The sequence below is a fragment of the Strix aluco genome, chromosome 12 (assembly GCF_031877795.1).
Source record: "Strix aluco isolate bStrAlu1 chromosome 12, bStrAlu1.hap1, whole genome shotgun sequence".
Lineage (NCBI taxonomy): Eukaryota > Metazoa > Chordata > Aves > Strigiformes > Strigidae > Strix > Strix aluco.
This window is the reverse complement of record NC_133942.1, coordinates 3,695,198-3,721,354: the sequence shown is the minus strand read 5'-3', so window position 1 is coordinate 3,721,354 and position 26,157 is coordinate 3,695,198. Positions and strand designations below refer to the sequence as shown.

Here is a 26,157-nt window from a genome sequence, read left to right as displayed (position 1 = left end):
AAGGTTCAGTGGCGGGAAAAAAATATAACTGGCATCTTTATGCTCACGCTCATCCTTTTCTTAACACCTGCTGAAGATGCAAGGCCAGAAATCGTGCCCAGGGGTATTACAGGAGGGGCTGCTCGTCCACGTTATGCCGAGAGCTGCTGCATTTGTCAGGAGCAAACAGGCAGCCGCGTGTGGTCTCCCCCACCGAAGGCTTGATCTTGGAGACGGAGCGGCTTTTTCTTTTGCAACTCCTCTGCTCTGTATGAGAAATTGTAACTTGGTTCCAGATGTCACATTTTTATCTCTCTCCTAGTTTTCCATGACTTTTCAAAGAAGTCTGGCAGCAGTTTGAGACATTCATTAGTCAGTTATTTCTAAAGCATGTTACCAGGATATGATTTTGAGTTGTGTAATGTCTGTGTTTTTCATATACTCCCATAACCTACACTTTAATCAAGAGTTATTTATTACAAGTTTTCTTTAATTCCAGTTTGCCTGCCACATTGCATTTGGGCTCTTCTTCCAGAAGTCACATTCACACACACACAAATGGTCAGAAGCTCAGCCACTTCAGAATACTTGATTTTATTCCCATTTTTACTTATTAGCTTCTTCAGAAGGGGAAAAAAAAATTAAATACTCGCTGAAGTAGAGTGAAGGTTGAAAAAACATACCGCTCCAAAAAAAGTTTGTCTATTAAACCCAACCCTGTGGCCACAGAGGTGTTTGCAAATCAGGAAATTTATAGTTAACACACAGTTTTGCTCTGGGAAGTGCCTGTGTAGAGGCAGCACCATTAACCTTTCTGTTTCACTGACAGGATTGACTCCACAGCTCGGCGTCAGATTTGATCCATTCACGAGCATGTTTTCTTCTAACCACCAGCAGTGCAAAGCAACCCGAAACAGAGAGTCAGAGCAAGCTCCCATCTTCTCACATGCAAGCATCACTGCAAAATTCCTGTGGCCAATTTTCTTGCTCAGATAAAGCCTGAGAGCAGCAAGGGCACAATCCCCACCAATGCACCACAGAAAGATTAACTCGGGACACAAAACTCTTCGCTTTCACTTACTCACAATGTGCAAGGGGAAAGGGAACTGGCTTCAGCACAAGCAAAGAAACTTTACATTGGGTTTAGAGTTTCTTTGCTGTTACGGAGATGTTGATAAAGTTCATGTTTATTTGAGAGACACCCCCAGACTACAAGAGTCTGCCTTGATATGATCATTATGTAGCTTCAGATAAAAACATGGGGCTGCACCCACCCTAAGCCGTGGGATCAGGGCTATGAAAGTGAAAAAAATTCATAAGCCTAACGATCTCTAAATTAAAAAAAATAAATTACTAAGGACTCAAAGTGAAACAGTTAGAGGGGAACAAAAATGGTATTTTTGGAATGTAAATGTTTTAAAGAACGCTTGTCCTTTACATATTCAAACCAAAGATCCCCCACTGCCCAAAGCCCCAGTCCTTCCCAAATCCAGCCTTTTGCAAGCTTTAATTTTTCTACTTTAGGCAGGGCTGCATGGGCAGCTGATACTTCTGCAGCCAAAGGACTGCAGGCAGTTAGATATTAGCAGGATGCTTCTGCTATTTAAAAAAAAAAAAAAAAACAAGCAGCAAATTACTACTTAAAGTTAACCTTTAACTTCACATTAGCTTTCACTTACTGCCTCACTGGGATAGATGCCAGCAACCTGCATCCTTCAGTGTAGATGCTCCCACGTGTAGCAGCTGGTCTGAACACCTTCATCTCTGCAACTCCGTGCTCCCCTTCCCCACCTCCCACCAGTACAACTGCTGGGCCATGCTACAGTCAAGATCCAGATGCTTGGAGGATTATTTTTGACTTGGTTTATTTCAACCATACAGCTTACAATGCTGCTACACAAAATTTTACCAGGATGAGGAAAAGTGGCAAACAGAATTTCTTTTGCTGCCATCGTGATAACTAAACTACACTCCTCCCCAGGCTCTCTTTAAAAAATAGGCATTATTCCATTAGCATGTTCAATTTATAGATAAAAACCCACTACAACAGAAACTCAGGATTATTAATTTGAAGAAGAAAAATCTAGAACCCAACTGATACCCTAAAACCAGTGTGTTCAAGCTTTAGTGACAGAACATGTATCAAGTCTGGCCCTAACATAGACACTTTATCCTAATTAACTCCTATACACTCTTACAATGTCATACCCAAGCACAGCAAAGATGTTCTTATTTCTTTGGTTACAGTTGCCTATTTTAAGATGTCAGCCTAAGGAGCCAAAGCCACTGAGGGAGTCTGCTTGGCCTTCAGCCTAAAGGCCATGACCACAAGACACCCTTTGACACAAAGCTTCTTCCACCCACCCACCCACCCACCCATCCATCCATCCATCCATCCATCCCATCTATCCATCCATCCATCCACTCTTCTGCTACCCCCAGCTTACTCCCCCTGTCCCCATCACATCTATTCATCCTCAGCCTCATCACTGCACCCCACCTCCTCCTGTTGACCTTGTTCACTCTCATTTGTATTCCTGCACCTCGCTCACTGCCCAACACTCCAAAACCTAGCATCCTCCTCAGACCTTCACCAAGACCAACATCTAAATCATCCCAAGACACCAGGGTGCTTAAGCTTCAATAAAATAAGGCATTGGACTAAAACATTATTCCCTGGAAAGCAAGGCTGTTCAATAAACACAAAATACATTTTTGTGTATGTGGAAAAATCCCTGGTTAAACTGTCAGTGTAGACCTAGAAACTTGACAGTTTTAGTAAACAAAGTGGAATTGCAATGGAAAAATACCCTAGCATCACAGATCTTAGACAATGCTGCATCAAATAAGCTTAATTCTCAGTTTTCTCAGTCTGTAGCTCTTTTGCCTTTATGATCTCAGCTGTAATCTCAAGAATTTCAGTTTCCACGTCTTTCCTTCTGAGCCACTGTATTGGGTTTAAATGGCAAGGTTTTGGTAGCAGGGGTGGCCTCTGTGAGAAGTCACAAGAAGCTGCACCCGTGTGGGACAGGGCCAGCTCCAGCCAACTCCAAGATGGACCTGCCGCTGGCCAAAGCTGAGCCCATCAGTGGGGAGGGTAGCACTCTGTGACAACTTATTGAAGAAAGTGTAAAAAGTGTTGTGCAGCAGCTGGGAGAGGAGTGAGAAGACGTGAGAGAAACAGCCCTGCGAACACCAAGGTTGGTGAAGAAGGAGGTGCTCCAGGTGCCGAGTAGAGGTTCCCCTGCGGACTCATCAATACCATGGTGACACAGGTTGGCCCCCTCTAACCCATGGAGGGCCACAGCAGATGTGCCCTGGAGGAGGCTGCAGCCAGTGGAGAGCCCACGCAGGAGCAGGCTCCTGGCAGGTCCTGTGACCCCATGGAGAGAGGAGCCCACGCTGGAGCAGGCTCCTGGCAGGACCCGTGACCCCATGGAGAGAGGAGCCCACGCTGGAGCAGGCTCCTGGCAGGACCTGTGACCCCATGGAGAGAGGAGCCCACGCTGGAGCAGGTTTTCTGGCAGGTCCTGTGGCCCCATGGGGGACCCACGCTGGAGCAGCCTGTGCCTGAAGGAGTGCACCCCATGGAGAGGACCCACACGGGAGCAGTTCATGGAGGATGGTCTCCTGTGGGAGGGATTCCATGCTGGAGCAGGAGAAGAACGTGAGGAGGAAGAAGCAGCAGAGATGAAGTGTTATAAACTGACCACAACCCCCCTTCCCCTGTGCCACTTGCAGGGAGGAGGTAAAGAGTCAGGAGTGAAGTTGAGCCCAGGAAGAAGGGAGGGAGGAGGTGTATATAGCTTTCTTTTTATTTCTCATTATCCTACTCTGCTACAATTCCTTGGCAATAATTTAAATTAATTTCCCCAAGTCAAGTCTGTTTTGCCTCAATGGTAACTGGTGATCTCCCTGTCCTTATCTCAACCCATAAGCTTTTTGTCCTATTTTCTCCCCTGGGCCTACTGAGGAGGGGGAGTGAGAGCAGCTGGGTGGGCACCTGGTGGCCAGTCAAGGTCAACCCACCACACCCATCAACAAACCTCTTTGCCTCTTGCATTGCAACTTGAAATCTGAACTCCCAGTTGCTAAAATGATCACTTACTGGATTGCATCACATTTTCACATCCCCACTTTCAAGTCACTGGTGTAGCCCCTAAGGCTACACGGTACATGTCCCCTCTCCTTTCTTATGATGGCAACGTTAAAGCCCTCTGGTCTTCCCTCCACCCTGCAGGGTTGGTTTCTGCCCATGTCAATGCTGATGCCCATCTCACAGCTTCCCACCTCTGCCTCTTTTTCTCACCTTGCACTTCTTTGTGCCTTGCATCCCAGCAAAGACAGTACCACAGTTGTTCAAATGCCATTTTGCTATGATCATCACCCATCACTTTGCCTTTTCACTGATTCTCTTCTTACTTGACCAATCGTTTATTTGCTAAACAACACTAAAAGATTTCGGCTTCTGCTCCAGAAGGAAGATATAAACTACTCCACTCACCCCTCCCAACAGCCTCTCCCAGGCCCCACCATTACCAGTGGGTTCTTGCTTCCTGGGATTTCATGACTGATTTATGCCAATCTAATGAGTGCCTGCCACCCAAGGGGCAGGCACAGAAAGGTTGACGTTGGAAAGGAGCTCCAGAGGTCATCTGGTCCAACCCCCCAGCTAGTTGTCCAGGAACATGAATCCCTCCAAGCTTGTCCAGCTTGTGAATCCCTCCAAGGATGGAGACTCCACAACCTTCCTGGGCTACCTGTGCCAGCGCTCGGTCACTCTCACAGTGAAAAAGGGTTTCCTGGTGTTCAGAGGGAACCTTCTGTGTTTCAGTTTGTGGCCACAGGCTCTGGTCCTGGCTCTGGGCACCACTGGAAAGAGCCTGGCTCCATCCTCTTTGCACCCTCCCTTCAGTTATTTACAGACACTGAGGAGATGCCCCTGAGCCTTCTCTTCCCCGGGATGAACAGTTCCAGCTTTCTCAGCCTTTCCTCATATGTGACATGGTCCAGCTCTTTCATCATCTTTGAGGCCCTTTGCTGGACCATCTCCAGTATGCCCATGTCTCTCCTCGTACTGGAGAACCCAGCAAAGAACACAGCTCTCCAGCTGTGGCCTCACCAGTGCTGAGTAAAGGGGAAGGATTATGTCCCTTGACCTGCTGGCAATGCTCCCCCTAATGAAGCCAGGACACCAAGGGTCCTCCTTGCAGCAGGGGCATATTGCTGCCTCATGGTCAGCCTGGTGTCCACCAGGACCCCAAGGGCCTTTCCTGCAAACCTGCTTTCCAGCAGGGCTGCCCCCAGCATATACTGGTGCATGGGGTTTCTCCTCCCCCCAGGAAGGACCTTGTACTTCTCCTTGTTAAACTTCGTGAGGATCCTGTTGGCCCATTTCTCCAGCCTGTCAAGGTCACTCTGGGTGCCAGCATGACCCTCTGTCTTATCAGCCACTCCTCCCAGTTTTGCATCATCTGCAAAATCACTGAGGGTACACTCTGCCCCGTTATCCAGATCATTAAAGAAGATATTGAATGGGACTGGACCCAGTATTGACTCCTGGGGTACTCCATTAGTTACTGGCCTCCAACTAGACTTCACACCACAGATCACCACCCTCCAGGCCCAACCATTCAGCCAGTTTTCAGTCCACCTCACTGTCTGCTTATCCAGCCCATACTTCATCAGCTTCTCTGTGAGGATCATATGGAGGACAGCATCAAAAGCCTTACCAGAGGCAAGGCAGACAATAGCCACTGCTCCACCCTCATCTACCAAGGCAATCCTTTCGTCATAGAAGGTTATTGGCTTGGTCAAGCATGACCTCCCCTTGGTGATCTGATGTGCTGGGTTTGTGGTAGCAGGGGAGGGGGCTGTAGTGGTGGCCCCTGTAAGAAGCTTCTTGAAAGCTCACAAGAGACCCACCTCTGGCCAAGGCCAAGCCAATTAGCAACAGTGGCTGCACCTCTGCCATACCGTATTTAAGAAGGGGAACCTGAGAAGGGGTTGGGATTTGTGAGCAGGAGTTACAAAAAGGGCACCTATGTGAGCACTGAGGTCACTGGAAGGAAGGAGGAGGAAGAGGGGTGCACCAGAGCGGAGAATCCCCCTGTACCCTGTGGTGAGATGGCAGGGCTGCCACCCCTGCCACCACGGAGGTCACCAGAGGAACAAAGATTTGCCTGCGGAGGACCCCCAGGACTCTGTAGGAAGAAGCAGCCCCTGCTGTTGTAGTTTGGCACTGAGGACTGCAACACATGGAGGTGATGCACACCAGAGCATCCCATGGAGAATGCATCCTGTCAGGAGGACTCACAGCAGAGTTTGTGGAGGACTGTCTCCTGTGAGAGGGGTGGCACGTGGAGCAGGGGGAAGAATGCAGAAGGGTGCTTCCCCTCTCCCTTGCAGGAAGAAGTAGCAGACTAACTGCACCCCCCATCCCCTGCCCCACCGAGGGAGGAGATAGAAATATTGGGAACAGAACTGAGCCTGGGAAGAAGGGAGGAATGGGGGGAGGTGTTTTTAATGGTAACACTTCTCACTGTCCCATTCCGTCTGTTAAGTGTTGTTATTGTTAGTGTTTGATTTACAGTGATGTTCTTTTTTCTTCCCTAAGGAGCCTGGCTTTTGCCTGTGACCATAATGGGTGAGCCACCCTGCTCTGTCCTTATCTCCATTCCTGAGCCTTTTGATTCATTTTTCTCCTTCCCAGCACTGGCGGGGGGAAGGGGTGAGTGAATGGCTGCATGGTGCTCAGTTGCCCTCTGGGCTCAAACCAGGACACCTGATCACCTTCATGTTTTTCAAAAGCCTGGAAATGGCTCCCAGGATTATCTGCTTCTTCTCCCCCCCCCAGGGAACAAGGTGAAGCTGAGCAGCCTGTACTTCCCTGGATCCTCCTTCTTGTCCCTTTTCAAAGACAGGAGTGACATTTGCTTTCCTCCAGTTCTCAGGTACCTCTTAATCACCATAATCATTCAGAGATTATCAGGAGTGGCCTCACTGCCAGCCCCCTCTGCATTCATGGGTGTATCTCATGAGGATCCATGGACTTGTGTATGTCCAGGTTAAGTATTCCCTAACCTGATCATCTTCTACCAAGGACACATCTTGCTCCAGACCTTCCTGCTGGTCTCCAAGTCCTTAGATTCCTGAAGGCCAGTCTTACTAGTAAAGACTGAGGTAAAGGTGGTGTTCAGTACCTCAGCCTCTTCCACATCCTGCATCACCAGGGCCCCTGCCCCATTCAGCAGTGGGCCCACATTTTCCTTAATCTTTCTTTTGCTACTTATCTACTTAAAAAATTCTTGTTGCCTTTGACGTCCTTTACCAGATTCAATTCCAGGTAGTCTTTGGCTTTTCTACATCATCCCTGTATACTCAGATAGTGCCTCCACATTCCTCCCAGATTACTTGTCCCTGTTTCCACCTTCTGTACACTCCTTTTTTAAGTTTGAGTTTTGCCAAGAGCTCCTTGTTCATCCATGCAGGCATCGTGGCATTTCTGGATGACTTGCTGTTTGTTGGGATGGACCACTCTTGAGCCTGAAGGAGATGGCCCTTGAATATCAACCTCCCTTCTTGAACTTCTCTTCCCTCCAGGGCCTTATCCCACAGGACTACTTCAAGGAGATCCCTAAAGAGGCCAGCAAAGTCTACTCTCCTGAAGTCCAGTACTGTGATATTGATTTTTGTCCTCAGGACCCTGAACTCTACCAAGGCTGCCTTTGACCTTCACATCCCCAGTGAGCCCTTCCTCATTGGTAAGTATGAGGTCCAGCAGAGCACCTCCCCTCATTGGCTTCCCTACCACTTGGCTCAGGAAGTTGTTATCAATGCTGCCCAGGAACCTCCTGGACTGTTTACACCCTGCTGGGATGTCCCACTAGCACCTATCAGGCTGGTTGAACTCCCCCATGAGGACCAGGGTCTGTGGATGTGAGGCCGCTTCCAACTGTCTGCAGGCAGCCTCTTCCACCTGTTCTTCCTGGTCAGGTGGCCTGTAGCAGACACCTACTGCAATGTCACCCACACTGGCCACCTCTTTCATCCTGACCCATAAGCTCTCGGGGGGCTGCTCACCCACCCCCAGGCAGAGCTCCAGGCACTCCAGCTGCTGCCTCACATAAAGGACAACTCCCCCTCCTTGTCTTCCTGGCCTGTCCTTCCCAGACAGCCTGTGTCCCTCCATCACAACACTCCAGTCATGTGAGCCCTCCCACCTCCTCGCTGTGATGCCAAAAAGATCAGAGTCCCATGACAGCACACAGATCTCCAGTTCCTTGTGTTTATTCCCCATGCTGCATGCATGAGCGTTAGACACTTCAGAGGGCCACCTCCTCCTCACACCGTTTCCCCTCACAGGCAGGACTGAGCAGACTACTACCTGGGCTCTCATGGTCCTGCCCATCACCCCCAGAGCTCTGCAGTCAACTCTGATATTCTCCAGGTTGCCCTTGGCAGCATCGTTGGTGCTCACAAGGAAGAGGAACAGGGGAGCAGGAGCCTTCCTCTTGGTGTTAGAAGACACCAGCTTCCAGCCTCAGTTTTCACCCTACCTGAGACAGACTCTGCCTTTGTCTCTAGCTGTCCCCTCCTTGCTCTCAGCCATATCTTGGCCCCCAATTTGCACCCATGCTCACTCCCCTCTTCCTCCACTGGTCTCAGTCCCCCAGGGGCTGCAGGACCACCAGGGCCTGGTGAGCAGGAGTGGGTGGGGGAGGAGGAAAGGGTGGGATTGTCCTTGCCTGGTGTGGCAGCAGATCACACACTGATTTAAACTATGGAGCCACACCCTATCTTTTCTTCCTCCCTAGCCTCTCCTCCTCATCATCCAGATGCTCTGTTTTGGCCTCAGGGTGCAGGCTCTAGCTCCTATCCTGCCACTCATCTCTTTGTCTGCGCTCTCAGCAATCCCTGCCTGGAGCTCCATTCCCTCAACATGCTTTCATCATAGCATCCTCCATCCCTTTTGCTTCTACAAAATCCAGGGGGAAAATTTCCATATAAAACAAAATCTGTCCTTGCTAGTACCTAAGAACTGTATTAATCACGCTTGGTTTCGGAGAGGGAGAAAGCAGTGCTTTATGGGGACAAGGGAATTTTTGTTGATTTTCAATCCTCTTGTTTTCTAAATTAAAACATGCAGGGAAGGGAGGAGGGCAGGGAGAAGGAAGAGAAAAAACAGCAAAGATATGGCTGCTGTCTTTCTTGCTTGTTACTTTGCTGCTGGGAAATTACCAGTACAGCATGTGGTCCTACTAGCTTCTGGCAAGTTTTAGCCAATAAATTATAAAGCATTGATTTAAGAGGGGGAAGGAAGGAAGAAGAAAAAGAAAAGGCAGCAATAAAATTCCTTTTAAATAACTCCAGTGCATAAACAGGATACGTCACCACTCATTGAAAAATTCTTATTGGACAAATAAAGGATGACAGAAGAAAAAGAGAGAGGAGAGAACAAAGGCACAAAGGTGCAAGAAAATTCAGAGGTCCTTAGTTTACATTTTGTATTTTATTCAAGTTCCTAGCTACCTTGGTGCATTTTGGGTGGTCAAGTCAAAAAAGGAAAAGAAAAATATAGTATGAAACATCTCTGGTTACCAGTAGATGGACAATTATGCCCAAGAGGGTCAGAAAGTACTCTGAATTCTTGCACATGTTACTGTGCGTTAGTCTGGCCTTACCAAAAAAAACAAATAAACTCCATCTCAAAACCAGTTTGTGTCTTTTGTTCATTACTTCTGCTGCAAACCTCTTCCAGAATTCACTCCTCTGATGATTACAGACCGCCCTCTAATTTTTGGTGTAAATCTATTTCAGTCTGTTCTCGCATCATTGTTGCCCCTAAATTTAAAAAGCTCTTTTCTATAAACATCACAGCAGATACAAAGTGTATCCACTCTCACTCTTTAAAGGAAAAGCACCAGGAGCTGCATGGGTTTTGTCCATCTCCTGTAATTTGAGCCCAGCCCTGAAAAGGCTACAAAAATCTGTCTGATGCTGACCAACTATCCAGGGCAATCCCTGCAAGTACAGGAAACACTTCTTTTGCAGATCTAGCTTCTGGTGGAAAAAAAAGTGCTACAATCCTCACCTTAATACTGTGTCTACTTCAGTACTGAAAGAGACCCACCCTAATTTACCAGGTCTTCACCAAGCTAAACTCATCAAGGTTTTTTAATTTCCCCTCACAAGATCACCTTTCCATTCCTCTGGTTATTCTTCCCTCACTTACTCCAGTTTATACCTGATAAATAAAATACACTTCTCCAGCCTGGTTATTTCTAGCAGTCACAGGGAGTATTAATGCAACCCTGGCTAGTACTGCAGGTTAACGTAAATCCCCTGCACGAGTCTTCTTGGCCATTCAGAGTCTTCTTGTGACCACATGCATCCTGCTTTTCAGTTGCTTCATCCCATTCCTACTTGGTCTCCAAGATCATCTAGGTCCTCCTGTAAAACATTCCCAATTTTCCATGATTTCTTACCCTGCTGGTTCATCAAATTTTATCTACACATTCATCCTCCAAGGTCCTTAATATACACATTAACTGCAGAGGTATGCTAAAGACATCCCTTGGGAGGTCTTACAAGCAACCTGTTCCCAGTTGCAGTTACCTCCCTTTTACCTGGTTCTGCTCCAACCTCACAATTCAACTTCTCCAGTACAGCCATTCCCCACATGGCACTCTAACAACCAGCTCATTGAACGTCAAGGAGATTAGGATCTACTCATTTCTCTACTCCAAAAAGAATTACAGAAGATGTGTAGCAGATTAATTTGGCATAAACTACATCTATTTAATTATCCTCCCCCCCAAAAAAAGAAAATCTTGCTCTAGAACCACTGTAGTCAAACCAAACAGACCTGAAGTTACACGGAACATCTGCTACTACCTTCTGAACATCTGGACAATACCTATATGCAACATAGCTTTTGGTCTGAACAAAATCCAACCTACCAGATATGCAAATTCACATACTGCTTTCCTCTTGCAGTTCTGTGATCAAAACACAGTAAACAGATCCCATCGAGCAACGTGATTCACAAGCTTGCAAAAATTGCAAAATTGGCCTCACCAGTCTCTAAAAAAAAAAACCCCCAAAGTAACTGTGATCCATTAGGAGGATCCACTCAAAACATACAACCAGTAAATCCAGTTCTTTCTATTTCTGAAGTGCATTAGCTCACAATTTGCAAAGCCTGTATCCTCACTGTAAACCACAGAGATCCCACTGTGGTATTTGGCTGAGATTAACAGTCTTCATCTTATGCATATTCTATATAAAAATAATACAAAAATAATCCAGGTAGGATTTCCCTGCTGTACTTCGAACAAGTGCAATCATGGAGCTGCCACAAATCTAAAATGTAATATTATGGTCAAGATCTCAATCATTTTTCCATAGGTCTTTCCACTCTACCTTCTCAACCACAGTATCATTCCCATCTCTTCCTCTCACTTGCTCCAAATCTCCTCCTTTCCCTGCTGTCCACACCACATCCGTATCTTCCTTCCTTCCTCCAAAACAACTGTGACCCAGCCACGTCATTCTAATTTTGGCCACACCTAGGGAAGTTATTTACCCGTTATCTGTCCTATTAATATGGACTTTACCCAAGGCCATTCAGAAATTTAAGACCAAGTATTTCCCAAGCCACCGACTGGAACAAACAAACCAAAACCAACAATCACCTTTTAAACAGCTACGGGAAACATGAAGATGTCAAAGTAATTCACAAAGTCATGGTAAGAAATTCCAACTAAAGTGAAAAGTCTTAAGGATAAATTTTCTCATGAAGCAGTCAGCTTAGGTTGTTCCCCCTCTCCCATGCAATCATTCCTGCCTCTTACCACAGTTTTCTTGTTCTTCAGCTTCTGGACAGCTGAAAACATCATATTGAAAAATAAGTCTTTTTCCTGCTCTTTCTTTCCTTCATCAACCCTGTTGGAACAACCCTTCCTTCTTAACAAGGCGACATACCCCTTCCATATCAGGTCTAAAAAGGTGTTTGAATTAAAAGCACTGTAACTGAGCACTTCAAAGCCTGCTCGGTTTCTCAAGTTATGGTCATGTTAGATGTGCATTTCATGGGTAATAATCCAGATTTGATGTCATTTAACAGAAGAGCTTCTAAGAACATTGACCAAAAATCCACCTAGCTTATCTTCCATAGGTCAGGGGTCTCCCTCTTCTAGTACAAATCCAGGTGCTGCAGATAAATCATTTTACCCTTCGGGTTCAGCCAAAGATGCTCTTTCCCTTATACATCCACCTATCCTTCCCAAGAACCCTCTTTTTTGGGACAACCTGGTACCAGGCACCTGAATAGTCACGAATTATAAGGTTTAGGCCATAATACAGTGGGGACCTGCCCTGCTACTTCTCGAGGCTCTTTAAAAGGCGTAAGTCAAGCCATAGCTTTATATAGAAAATATCAAGATACCCCATACTTTCTCAAGGAGGTATGGCAAAGAGTTTTGAATTCTGGGATTGGGTAAGAAATGAAAAACTAAAAAAATTTTCCAAAATACTAGAGTGCAATTTTTTGTTAGCTTTAAGAAATTATAACAATCTCTCCCCCCCCCCACCTCATACAGTTGCTTCTAAACCGGTATTTCAGTACAGTGAGAAAAACATCAGGTATGGAGGAAGAAATACACACTGGTTTTTGCTCAAATGTGCAAAATTATGATAAATACTAGATAATTAGTCTCTTGAGATCTGGGGATATGGTTCATGTCTGAGCTTGCTCACAACTGTTAATACCACCCCTGCATCCTGGCAGACTGTCCTGCAGCAGCAGCACGCTCTGGATCAAGCACAGGTACACAGCTACTGGTCGTGTGCCCTTTTTTTAAATAAGAAATACCAGTATATAAATCAACACCTTTTGCTGTGTGGACACAGTGGTTTTGATCCATTACTGGGGGCGCTGAAAGACTCAAATTTTGCATACGGGTGTGTTACATCAATGCCTTCCTCAGCAATGCCATTTCTATCACTGCCCCAAAAAAATGAGTGACCTGGTCAACTCTGGAGATGGAAACCAGTTTTCAACCGCTTCTACCACCTAAGAAAGGGTTTGTGAAATCACTCGATCATCTCCAGCTTCTACCAACATTCCTCTTTTTTGTCATCAAAATAGAAATAGCTACCCAAGAAATTAGCTTCATTAATGCAAAGTCAGGGATACCACCAGCACCTTCTCAGAATGGGTTCGGCCGGTTGATGTTTTCCTGTTCAGGAGCTTATGATGCATACTCCAACAGCCTTACCTACCTCCTTCTCACACCATGCTTAACATCAGACTCGCATTCAGTAACGCCCCTGATATGTAAAACCTGCAGCTTCTCATGCCTCGTTACTGATGGGAGCTACACAGTGTGCTACTCAAGTGAGACACGCGATGTCAAGACACTCCAACGCACGCCCTCTCCCTTGGACTGCGGCACCCATCTGTGCAGGGACCCCGTAAGACCACTGGATTTCACCCATCCTTTTGCCGCTCAGCCCAGTGACACCAAATACCCTGGGTACTGCTAGAAGGCAGAGGGATGGTTTCCATTAGCTACTGCTAAATCTGGAGGCACACAATTACAGGCATATGGGCACAAACTCTTTATTTCCTTTAGAAATGTAATAGCTTTGCTGAAACAGATGTTCCAGGAACAGCATGGAGCACCACGGGGCAGTCTGGAGGACAGCAGATACAGTGGAAAAGGACTCCCAGAGCAATGCATGCATCCCATTGAGTACAAACATGGGAAGATCAAACAGGGAGGACATGGTTTTACAAGCTCTAATGTTGCCTCTTTTTCCTGTTTTTCCAATGCTTCTATTCAGAAAAATACAAAAATAATCTCACATCTAGCAGACATAACTTGAAGCAAGAGGCTTAAACTCTTTTCTTGGTTAAGGTACAGAATAAATTATTTCATTACAAGCTAAAAATATTTATTATCAGACATTTCTTCTCTCTTTAAGGAGCTCTTGAATTGATAATCCCACAACAAAAATAGGAAATACATTTTTAATGCAGCTGATTAACATTTTAGCTCACTTTGGAGCACTCACTGTACCCCTTTCACCTGAAGGTTTTAATTCCAGACTGCTGACATTTTCTAAAAATGTATTATACTTGAAAAATAAGTTACAGTGTTGACAGAGTGCAGTGCTCACTGGTCTGCCTCAGGCAAGAAACATGATTACGTGGCTGCGCTGATCCCTTCTGGCCTCACCATTTTTCATGACATAAAAACCATTCAGGCATAATCTATTTTTTTTTTTTTTTTTTGCTGATGATGAATTTAAGAGAAAGTTAACAAAGCATCTAAACTGCACCACAGCAACCTCAATACTCCTGCAAGCCATTTAACAAGCAAAGGGAGGCTCTGGAGCGTGCAGGTACTACAATGGCCATGGCAGAGACTGGCAGTCATCTCCCCAAACGTCTCATGTTGGCATGGAGTCCTTGTTCGTGGAGCTTATGGAGGAGACTGCCCTGGGAGCCTGCCAGCCCTGCTGGCAGCCAGACCAACGTGGAAAGCTTTCACCTCATCTAACAAGATAAGGATTCCTCCTCCTGTTCGACTTCATGTTGATTTATACTTAAACAGGATTGACCGTATCTTCAAAAATAAAAAACATAAACAAAGCATATGGTCTTGGCACCCAACGAAGAGCATCTCCTCCTCTTCAGCAGCAGAAACCTAAGCTGGGGTTTCAAAGGGGATTCAGACTCCCCTGTCTGCACCTACGAGGGAGATCTGCGAAGGCAGTGGAGATCCAAGCAGGGCAAGCACTGGAGCAAGACAGGAAGCCACTAACAAGATTCTTCAGCCCTCCTATGGAAACATGGCACTGACTCGTCCCTCTCCCACCCAAAGGGCAAAAATAGCCAAAAATAGCCTTCCACCCCACATACTGCACTGCTTCCCTCTCAGCCAGTCCTGTCCCAATATACACTTTATCACACTAACAGTAAAAACAGCACCCAATGTTCAAAGTGTTACATGGAAAATTCTGGCACAAGTTCTAGGAAAGATAAAATTAAATTGTGTCAGATCTCCTCTAACCACGCTTAGAGCACAAAAACCTGTTTCAGGTAATGCTGCGCTGGTCCTCCCCTACAGCACTCTTGCACGCCTCATCCAAGTGATCTTTGATCTCCAACACCTTCCTTCAATGCTCTAGGATCTCCAGTGTCTCCTTACTAACCTTTTTTTGTTGGCAAAAGGTAAACAAGAGGGCAAGCAAACAACACTGAACATCTCTTCACGCGCACACATCTGGGCTCATGCTTGTCCCAAATCCTCCCCACAAACACTTTTTAAGGCAAAGAGATTCATTTGCCACTACGATGCCTATTTTTCCCCCCTGGAGGACAATCTCTTTAAACTCAGATTTAATTAATAACATTAAAATGACAACTTACCAGTCTCTCGTTATCTTCTGAGGTTCTCTGGTAATGAGCTGCTAAAGCAACGTAATCCTGCGCCTGCTTGTTACACTCTAAACACTTAAGTCCATGACGGATTAGTCTCAATGGGTCTGTATAGAGAGGCAAGGCTGGCTGAGTGCTAGCAGAAATTCCTACCCCACCTCCTGAAGCAGCACTGGGCTTGCGTGAAGGAGAGGGCGAGTGCAAAGTCTGAGGAGCCAGAGAGGCTGAAGAGCTTGTAGGAGAAGGTGAAAACATTTGGTCTAAGGAAATTGGTTTCATTAGCAGCTGAGAACACTGCATGATAAATCCTTTGCTCTTATGATCTCTTGCATGTTTAAGCAAGCTACACTTATTAAAAAAAAGTAGCATAGTTGAACACTGAGTGCACATGACTTCAATATGAACACTTCGTCTACTATAGTGTTGAGTCAGGCTTTTCTCTAAGGCAAACGAGTCCCCACATTCCAGGCAACAATACCCAGAGGCAGGTAAATTAATACTGGTGTCAGGCGGAGGGCTAAGGTTTGGAGTATATATTGGCACTGGATTGGCACTGTGCAGTACTTTATTAAATGCCTCCACGACGACGGGAGCAGCTTTCTTGACTTGGTGCACCAGCGGCACAGACATCTGTGTCACCTGAGGCTGATTCTGCCTCTGTGCAGATGACTTCGCCGTGACAGAAGCAGCAACGCTGTGCGGGACTAAGTTGAGATTTGCCAAGTGCACGGCTTTGGGAAGAAGGCTGGAGCTGGTCACGTTGGACGGCTGCACCACGATACCCTGCTGCTGTCTCTTCACACCTACTTTTATGGCACCGCCGCTGCAGTTTGGCAGCGGAGATAAGGACACGGCACACGTGCTGTTTGCAACAATATCTGCTTTCACACCGTCCGCGTAAGGACTTGTTACGTTTGACAGCTGGATAGCCACAGCAGCCCCATTTTTGGTTGAATTCTTGCTAGCCTCGCTTTCCATAACCGCACTAGTGTCAGGTGATGGGAAAGATTTGATAAACTCTTCAGCAGATGAGGTTTCCACAGGCGACTCTTCCGAAGACTTGCCCAACTCATCGTTTTCTGGCAAAATCCTAGTTACAGTTCTTTTAATTTCACCAGAGGATGTCTTGATAGTCTTTATTCTAACTTTGGGAATAGCTGGCGGAGAGCCAGCTGCCATGGAAGGAGAGCCTTTCCCACTGCTGTCGCTGCACACGCTTCGAGGACTCTCAGGCTGCTTGCTGGCCTTCCTTACCACCTCTAAGGGGCTTCGGGGACTCTTTGGCGACTTGGGCATTTTTGGACTTCCCTTCGTCCCATCTTTGAAAGGACCAGGTTCCTTGGTAAGATTTGGCTGATCGCCTTTTGGAATACACGCAACCTTTTTGGCCTGAAGAGCTACTAGTGCCGCCACGCAGGATGACAACTTTGAATGAGCTGGCTTTAACCTCTGGCGAGGAGGTACCGATGAAGACATGTTCAGCTCGGGCACAGACCCCTTACTTTCTCCTAAATTGTTGTGAGGGAGGTCTCCAAACACCAAGCCTTCTCCCAGAAAGCTATTGGTATCTACCAAGTCCTTGCTTGAATCCACAAACCTCTCTGCTGCTTTGTCTTGTTCTCTCCTGCTCATTTCCAGCCTATTCTCCGGCTGGCAGTGGATTTCCATCTTTTGTTCCTTTTTACAGTATTGATCAAACATGCTTAATTCGGGCTCTGGTACCTTCCTAAGATGATCCAGTACTGAAGCTCCTGTCGGTATATACACTGAAGGCGGTGGAAAATACGGAGTTTGGGCATGTTTGGGTTTATCACCAATACTGTTCTCTTTGAACGCGTCCTCTGGTTCAGGGCTGGAAATCGGGCTAAACTGACTAAATGTTGGCAAAGGCTCCGACTTGGACTGGTCCAGTTTATCAGAGTAACTTCTTGAGCTGTCGCCATTAATAAAAGTTGACTCAAACTTGCCATAATTGTGCACTAAAGCGTGAGCCTCCGATGGCAGATCGGACCCACGAAACCCATTGTGTAGCAGACCAGTCCCGAGGTGATTCCCCTCCTTTTCTGCTTCAAAGGACTCCTGACGACTCGTGTTCTTCACAATCACACTCACAACAGGAGCATCGGAGGGAGGCAAAGAGTGGGATAAGGACACATTCTCATCTATGCAGATTCCCGATGACTTCAGGTGATTCTCATTCTCCTCCCCAGTTGATGGGATGGTCTCCTTGGCATCAAGGCTAGTTGGATCAGGGATGTCAAAAGCAGCCAAGAGGTCATCAAAGTCTGGGGTTTTCATGTCCCCCATGATGAAAGCTACAATTAAAAGCAAAAAGATACTTTGTCAGGTACATCTCCCCCAAGGACAAACTTTGTAAGACTCATTTGCATAAACATCTTATGTGACAAACCCCACAACTGCCCAAAATGCTAATGCAGCAGGGTAGGAAGGTAAGAAACATCTGCAGCAGACACTTCAGCTTCCGTTTTAACTATTCCAAGATTGCCTGTTTATACGCAAAGATATTAACCCAGCTTTTTCAACACAGCTTTCAACACAACTGTGCCATTTTGCAGTGCATCATGGGGAAGGGACCTCTCCTGCCCTAGTTGCCCCTGGAGAATCAGCAGAAGCTCAGGTCCCATCCTGCTTGAGCTGGCAGGGGCAGGTGACAAGGGACAGGAGTGGTTCACTCCTGCCCTGCAACACAACCCACGCTCTCCAGGTTGTGGGCCGAGCTGCTCCTGGTGCTTCGAGCAACGTGGTGGGAGACAGCATCCCCTTCTCCCAGGGTCCCCCAAGAACAAAGCTGGTTCAAACACAACCTTTTAAATGACACCAAGCTCATGCAGGGGGACAACCTGTCAGATGCATCGTACTCCAAAAACAGCCGTTGTCACGAGCCTCAACAGAAGATTCAAAAGTACATTAGTACAGGGTTTCTTTGGGGTTTTTTTAGAGCTAATAGGCAACAATCGCTGCCAATTTATCAACAGGTTGTCACATCTGAAGAATTCAGTCCTTCTTCAAGGAAAAGAGTCAGGAGTAAACAGGTGACCCAAGAGAAACAGGCCTGAAAAGTGAGATGACTCCCTACCCAGAGCAATTTAAATAATAGAAGTCTTCAGTAAATATTTCAATACAACAGCTCAAAGCATGGTAAACCAAGCAGGGTTTATTTGAAACAGGGGCAATCCTTAATTAGGTAACAATGTGAGGCAAAACTGCCCAAAGACAGAATAAAGGATCATATCCAAATTGTAACAAGAAATGATGTTTCCAGCCAGCTCTCTCTTTATAAGCCCTCCAGAAGGGAAGTGGGGACTTAGACGCTCACCACGGAGACCTACGACAGCAATAATCAAGCTCTGATGAGATGCATAATGAAAACTGACAGCACAGAATTACTTGAACATTTGTGCTCATTACTGTCAGGGATACCGGTTTTCCCATTTAATCAAAAAATATTTTCACGTTGGTTCAATATATAGACTTCCCAAATATTTAATAAGCCATTCTTTTAATACATGTTCTATTTAAACCCCAAATTTATGTGAACTGATGCATGCTGTATGCAGGGGAGGGGAAAAAAAAGCCAAAGAGCATCAACTCAACTAGCAGAGCACCGGTTCCTACTCAGCAAGGAGCACCCACGGGCAAGGTAAGTCCTGCCACGCTCACTTGACTTGGGCTGCATCAGCGCTGCCTAAGCCAGCGGCCAGCGAGGGAGAGGATGGCAAGAGCCCGGGAGGAGAGGGAAGAGCTGGGAGCAGAGGTGCGGGCAGAGAGGACCACCCTGGGACAAGGCAGAGGGAGAGAAAGAAGCTGTCTGATACCTTCCTAGAAGGCCACCAATTTAAGGCTGCTTTCATCCTTTACAAATTGAGTTTAAAAGTTTGTCAAGTGTCACGTTAAAACCAAGCAAAGCGCAACCCCTCCTGCCAGACTGCTGATATAGGGCACAATTTACAGAGCTGGGCCAGGAGAAATCACTTCAGCACAGAACAAGAGGACGTACTGGTCTTTGAGCTTCAGTTCAGCCGTGCCTACAGACAAGCCCTGGAGGTGTTGCTTTGGTTAACCTCCTGCAAAACACTCCATGGAGATTTACTCGGTTGAAGAGTGGCTCGCTGTGGTTTAGCTTAAACTTGTTCCTGTTCTTAAATTAAACCACAAATATGAATGTCCACAGAGGGCTGTACAATAATTTACAATCACATCCCTCAGCAAGGTAGAGCAGCTGCACACTAAGTCCCTGGAAGCCCAGAAGATTATCCATACGCTTCACATCGCCACAGCACTTGATAAGGGCTTCTGAAACATCGCAGATTACTGCAGTTGGCAAAGAGCGTGGACCCGAAACTTCCTCTTCCTTTGGGTGGGAAAACTTGTGCCAGCTGGGAGAGAGCTAGGCACTACTCGGCTCCCAAAATTTCTGGCACACAAGGAAGACATTTCATCCACAACTTGGAATGCTCAAGTTTTATATAGAGAAAGATGAGCTTGCCAATCGCTCTTGACTCTTCCGTTCTCACTCTTGAACACCTATCCACATTTTCGGAGGCAGCAGTGTTTTAAAATACAAGACCAAATAAATCCAGGGTATCTGCAGCATTACAAAATATGCTGTTCTTGAAAGAAACCTTGCATTTTCAGAAGCTTTCATGTACATCTTTGAGTTCTATAAAAGACTAGTTTATGCTCTTTGCTATTATGAGAGCACAAGTCTCTACTCAAGTATTTCTCCACAAAATTGCATCTTAAACGTGTCATACGCGAAGCTACAATTTCTCAAAATAAAGCAAAATTGGACCCAGATTCTAGAGAAGACCAAGCATCTTGCCAATAGAAGTGATTTTTAAATGACACAAATTTAAAATTTTGACTGAACACCATTTATTTCTGTTCTCAGATAACAAACAGAAAAAGTGTATTAAAGGAAATTATGTCAAAGCCTCCTGGAAACTAGCTTGCATGAAGAGCTGAAAATAAAGACCTTCATCCTTACTCCATCCTTCCTGTGCAAAGGACTTGCCTTGGAACCCAAGCTCGGACTCCAATTTTCCTCTCTACTTGCCTACGAAAACATAGGGTTGAGATTTTCAAAGCAACAGAAGAGGTGAATAAAATAAGCAGAGAAGGACTTACAGAGTAGAACGCATGTATTTCAATGCGCAAAACCAACCTCACCAGAGGACGTTTTTCCATGAGCCAGGGAACCTAGAAGACTCCAAACCATCCAAAAAAACCCCTGTGAACTCGCTTGAGGTAGTATGTGAAAGCCCAGGGCCTTCTGCTGCGGCTAAGCTTCAAAACTCTGCAGCCAGGCAGAGGCACCACAGGCCCAGCGTCCCACACACGCACCAGACAAACCTTTGGCGAGCAGCGCTATTCCTGGGGGCTTCCAGAGGTCTGCAGCAGCTCCTCTGCAGCTTTCAAACCAGCACGTACCATGCTGTTCAAGGAGAAGGTTCAAGATTGCCACCTAATAGGAAAGCATGAACACGCAGTTACACCAAAGTTAAATAATAAAGGAAAATAATAATAATAAATATTGGTAAACCTGCAAAACAAGAGTGCGGTACAAGGGACAACATCTGCCAAGGGCTGCTCTCACGGGCGCAGAGGAGGCAGGCATGTCCTGGAGGGGCGCAGGCAGGAGGCGGGCAGGGATCCCCTGCCCGGGGGAGGCTCGGGGGTGTCGGGGGGGGCCGAGGGAGCGCACCCCAACCGGCAGCGGGCACGGCAGCGAGGGGAGCAGCGGCTGTCAGGGCTGCGGGGAGGGCACGGGAACGGGGAAACCGCGGCCGGTGGAGCATTAAACCGGGGGCTTCAAACGGCGGACGGGACCCAGTGCTTTAACACCCGTTAAAGTTTCAGGAAGCCCCTGCGGGAACGCGGCGCGCCCCGGATGAACGGTGCGAGCGGGTGCGGGGGGCTCCGGGGTGGCCCAGCCCGTGGCAGCCCCGCCGCCCCCTCCCCCCCAGCCCACGCCGTCCCCACGCGCGACCCACCCGAGACAAAGGCCCGGGGGCCTCCCCGGACCGCCGCCCCCTCGCCCCGCGCTGACAGCCCGGCCCGGCCCCGCCGCCCCCGGCCGCACGTGGGCGAGCCCCGCTGAAGTTAGTTTGTCCCGGCGCCGCCGGGCCGGGCTGGGCCGGGCCGGGCCGAGCCGAGCCGCCGCGGGGGCCGGGGCCGGCAGCCGGAGCCGTGCCCGGGGCCGCCGCCGGGGCCCGGTGGAGGGCGGCGGTGGGGGGGGGGGGTGGCCGGCGGCGGGCGCCCCGCGGGCCGGAAGAGCCGGTGCGGCGGGCAGGGCGGGCGGGAGCGCGGGGCTCCGGCTGCCGGTGGCGGGGCCGCCCGCCCTGCCCGCGGGGCGGCAGCACCCGCCCGGCCGGCGGGAGGGCGGAGGGCGAGCGGGAGGGGCGGGCCCCGGCGCGGCCAGGCCCGGCCGGCCGGGCGGCACTCACCCACGCAGGCGGCTCCTCCGAGGGCCCCGCCGCCGCCGGGGCCCCGCGCAGGCCTCACCCCGCACCGGGCACCAACGGCCGCAACATGGCGGCGGCGGGCGGGGCCGGGGGCGGGGCGGGGCCGGGCCGGGGCACGGCGGACCGCCCCCCGCCCCCCCCCCCCACCTCCCAACGCCGCGCCGGGCCCGCGGCGGCCCCTGGAGCCTCTGGCGCGGCCTCCCCCGCCCCGCCGGGCCCCGGCCGCGGCCTCCCCCGCCCGCGGCGGCTCCGCGGCGGCCCGGGCGTGTGCGCCGGTGCCCACCTCCCCCTCAGGGCTGGCTCCTGCCGCCCTGGCAGGAGGCGCCTCACGGGCCTGTCCCGCGGGCCCCGCCGCCTTAGGAAGTGCCGCGCTTCTTTTTTAACGTTTTCTCACCCAAACATGTCTTCTAGAAAGGCGCTCGCGGCTCTTCGTGCCTCTTTACCGCTTGCTCGTTGTGTCCTGTATCAGCACCGATGTGATTTTCCCTACGAGTGACCTGGAACAGCCACTTCCTTTTCACAAATGCCCTCACATTTTTGCTCCCGGAGCTGAGGTAGACCGTTCGTATTTATTGACTGCTAATTGCTCAGCATCTTCCTTAGCTGATAAAATTCCCAGGTGCCTGCTATCAAGTCCTACAGTTTAAAAAAAAAAAAAAAAAAAAAAAAAACACGTAATTGTGGTTTGTGCTTAACGTTTTCCACAGCCGGTGATGGATTTGGAAGCGGCGGCGATGCCATCCTGTGCTTGGCTCACCGCCATCAGAGAGCCCGGAGAGCCTGGCCAAGGGCCGCCAAGGTGAAGAAGGAAGCGTGAGGGAAGGCTGTCAGTGCTGGGACTGTCCGTCCGGGGGAAGAGAAGGCTCAGGGGCATCTCCTCAGTGTCTGTAAATAACTGAAGGGAGGGTGCGAAGAGGACGGAGCCAGGCTCTTTCCAGTGGTGCCCAGAGCCAGGACCAGAGCCTGTGGCCACAAACTGAAACACTGAAGGTTCCCTCTGAACACCAGGAAACCCTTTTTCACTGTGAGGGTGACCGAGCGCTGGCACAGGTAGCCCAGGGAGGTTGTGGAGTCTCCATCCTTGGAGGGATTCACAAGCTGTCTGGATTTCCTGGGCTCTAGGTGGTCCTACTTGAGGCTGGACCAGATGACCTCTGGAGGGATCTTCTGACCTCAACTGGTCTGTGAAGCATTTTGTGTTCAGCTGTGAATAAGTCACCCTCACACTGTAATAGAAGACAAGTCTTTCTTGAGTTTGTCTTTCCTGTGACATGACATTTTTACCATCTACACCTGGTACTGGAGGTACAGCATTGTTCATACCACATTTGTTTCTCATCTCGTTAAATCATTTTTTTTCCTTGTCATCACTCCCATGGGCAAAATATTTCTTCTCTTTTTTTTTTTATTGACACTTATAGCTTCGCTTTCTTCATTTCTGACTTGCTGTGATCACCTTTCTCCTTTTGGAGGTGATAGCCAGTCCCTTGAGACCAACAAAAGGGCAAAGGAAGTTAAGAAAAGACTTTCAATATTGCAAATGTTACCACCTGTATTTTTAGCACATCTCTCTGAGAAGCTGTTCAGCAGCTGTAAGTTGTATCTAGTAAGAGAGCTGATATTTCTTACACAAGTTATAAAGATCTGCCACAGTCCTGAACAAGTTGTGGCTTGCAGGAAAGCCACCGTAATTTGAAGGATTGTGCTAATTAAGAGATATAATGCCAATGGGAATTTAGCTCCATCCCAGATGGCCAAGGAGGAGAGGCAGCCCTAGAGTGGCTGGGTGGGAAGCTGCATTCCCCTTCTCAATACAGCAGAGACACGAAAAGGGCTAAGGAGAATCTATATTCTTCTGTATGATCTAAAAATCACATTTCTCTCTTATTTTTAGCCCAATGTGGTAACTTCACAAATCTGGAAATAAAAAATCTTCCTCCTTTTTTTTTTTTTTTTTTAGGTTTAAATTTGTCCCTTTAGGCTTGTTTCGTGATCTGAGCTAAAGGATTTGATGTGGAAGAGAAAAAAGCCATGGATCTAAAGGAGATGCTGTTACAAAGCAGCCCCCCTGCACTTGGGACACGCCGAGGCCGGAGCGGGGAGCAGCGTCGGTGGGAACCCCTGTGCCCTGGAGGCCCCTGGATGAAATACTCTCCAGCAATGTCCAGCTGCATCTGAGATCTTCACTTTTAATTCTTCCTTCTGCTTGGGATTGTTGGAGCTTGCTTTTTAGCTGGGGCAAACTGGGTCTTCCCAGGTGCTAGCTATGGCGGAGGGTGTATGTCGGCAGGCGGGCTGGCAAGTACGGTGAGACCCATTTTATTTATACATAACAAACATAATAAAGTCTTGAGTGCTCATGCCTAGGCAACTGTCAGTTTTCAAATCAGCGATTAATTTGTTTCTGTCAGAGCTCAGTGTTACAGAGAATTACCTTGAGCTGGTTGCAAAACTTGCACGTTACAAAATGATAATTAATGTTTCAGAAACTCCGGGGAAGGTTTATTATTGGCAGGGTGAGAATGAATCTCCAGACACAAACATTCCTCTAAGATAACAGCTTAGCCTTTGGCGTTATCTACACACACACAAAAAAAAACCCCTCAGTGTAACTTAAATCAGGGTAATTAATTACACAGATGTCATCTGTATACATTTAAAACCATTTACACTTTTCACTCTGGCTTTTTGACTCCCAGGGCATGCCCTCTGCATTGCCCCAAACAGATCTTTTTCCCCCTTTTTGCTTCTTGACGAGAAGATCCCTCTGCACAACCACTGATCCCCCATCAACAGGAAAAACTTGCCTTTACTCCACGTCCGTGCTCAAGGCAGCTGGTAGTCGGTGGTCGTGGTACTCGCAGTGATGGAGACCTGACCTTAAATTCCTGCGTCAAATCAAAGAGAACAAAGCTGTGTATCCCAGCGAGTTTGGGAATAGGAATAAGAACCCTAATTTGGCAAAATCCTGCTAGAGAAGAACTGTTTCATGCCCTGCCATGCTTCTGCTTCACATTCAGCAGAGTTGGAGACATGATGAGGTAGACTGATTCCTTGCAGGGAGGTTGTAGTCAAAGCCTGCTGGAATGGCAAGGATGCACGTTTTCTCTATCGGCTTTCGCCAGCGCAGTAGCAAACCCATTTTACTACTCGGAGAATAACTTCCAGCCAGCCAGTTTTCTTCACCCACGAGGCTCCAGTGCTCTGGGCAATCGGGGATGCTTTGTGCAATCCTCTGTGCTGGCAGCAGAGACGCCGCAAAGCCCTGGGCTTCGTGTTGCTTCACCTGAGCAGCGCTAACGCCACCGCTTGCGGGGCTCTGCACCTGACTGCCGCATGTGAGCCGGCCTCACAGTGACCCCCTTCTTCTCCAGCTGGCTCTGGGGATGGGCTCACTCCCACGCTCCAGGCTATGGCGAGAGAACCTTCTCAAAATGGTTCTGCTGAAGGAACGTTTCATGTGACTGCAGCCCCGGGCCTGGCCTTGGGACTGGGCTGGCTGGGGGTCACTGTGGCTCTGTGAACCAGAGAGAACTGATCCAGGCTTTATAAACCTCTTCAGTGAAGAAATTAAACTGCATGACTTCCCTCATCAGCTTATACAGAGTCCCACAAGTGGGCTGGGCAAAATTGAAGACTGGGGTAGTTGGCTCCCGGGTGGGAGCCAGCCAGAGGGAGAGCTGCGGGGGCAGAAAGACCAGCAGCATCAAGCCACAGCCCACGTTGCTCCTGGAAACTCTCCTGAACTTTGCTAGAAAGTTTAACCAAACCTTGAGAAAACTGCTAGAAGAATAATTCTGCAAGGATTCTCTGTCCTAAACTACCTGTAGCACCCTCCAAGCAATTTCAGTGCAGCTGCATCTTGAAAAGCCTCACGGAGAACGAGAACGCTTGCTTTGTGCATTCTTAAAAAGAGAGATAGTCAGGCAAGATGCTGGCGCAAGGTCGGCCTGTGCTGCAGGCATAGCTGAGGGGCAAGCAGGATGCTGTGGGCTTGGCTCAGCCGTTGTGTCGTCCCGTAGTTTGGCCAACACACTGAACCGGCGGTGCAGTGTGGACAGGCTCAGTCCCAGCCTGGGCTTTCTGCATAAAACCTTTTCTTCATTTACTTTCTCCAATTAAAATTAATAGTAAAACGTTTACACCAGAGATACCTCCAGAAACCATAGCAGTCTGCCCTTCTGCTCCATCCTTACCCTCCTGGGATGGATCTGCTGGAGAAGCAGAGCATGTGTCTGTATGTTA

General features: G+C 48.2%; 1 protein-coding gene and 1 long non-coding RNA gene across 8 annotated transcripts in view; one reads left to right on the top strand and one right to left on the bottom strand.

The window, feature by feature from the left end:
- Positions 1 to 21,987, bottom strand: part of ZNF592 (zinc finger protein 592) — a 42,579-nt gene extending 20,592 nt beyond the window's left edge. For 2 of the 7 annotated variants that reach the window (XM_074837855.1, XM_074837857.1), the window contains exons 1-3: positions 20,991 to 21,105; positions 20,792 to 20,912; positions 15,419 to 17,742 (exon numbers count right to left, since the gene is read on the bottom strand). In XM_074837855.1, coding sequence (XP_074693956.1) covers positions 15,419 to 17,742; positions 20,792 to 20,912; positions 20,991 to 21,065 — 2,520 coding nt within the window. In that variant the 5' untranslated portion in view covers positions 21,066 to 21,105. Of the gene's footprint in view, positions 1 to 15,418; positions 17,743 to 20,791; positions 20,913 to 20,990; positions 21,107 to 21,441; positions 21,543 to 21,894 lie in introns of those variants that run through there. The other 5 variants (XM_074837853.1, XM_074837854.1, XM_074837856.1 and 2 more) reach the window with 5 other exon arrangements.
- Positions 21,988 to 22,240: 253 nt separating this feature from the next.
- On the top strand, positions 22,241 to 24,279 carry LOC141928683 (uncharacterized). The gene is made up of 3 exons (XR_012624830.1): positions 22,241 to 22,466; positions 22,620 to 23,217; positions 23,873 to 24,279. It is a non-coding gene; the product is annotated as an uncharacterized LOC141928683 (long non-coding RNA).
- The last annotated feature ends 1,878 nt before the right edge of the window (positions 24,280 to 26,157 follow it).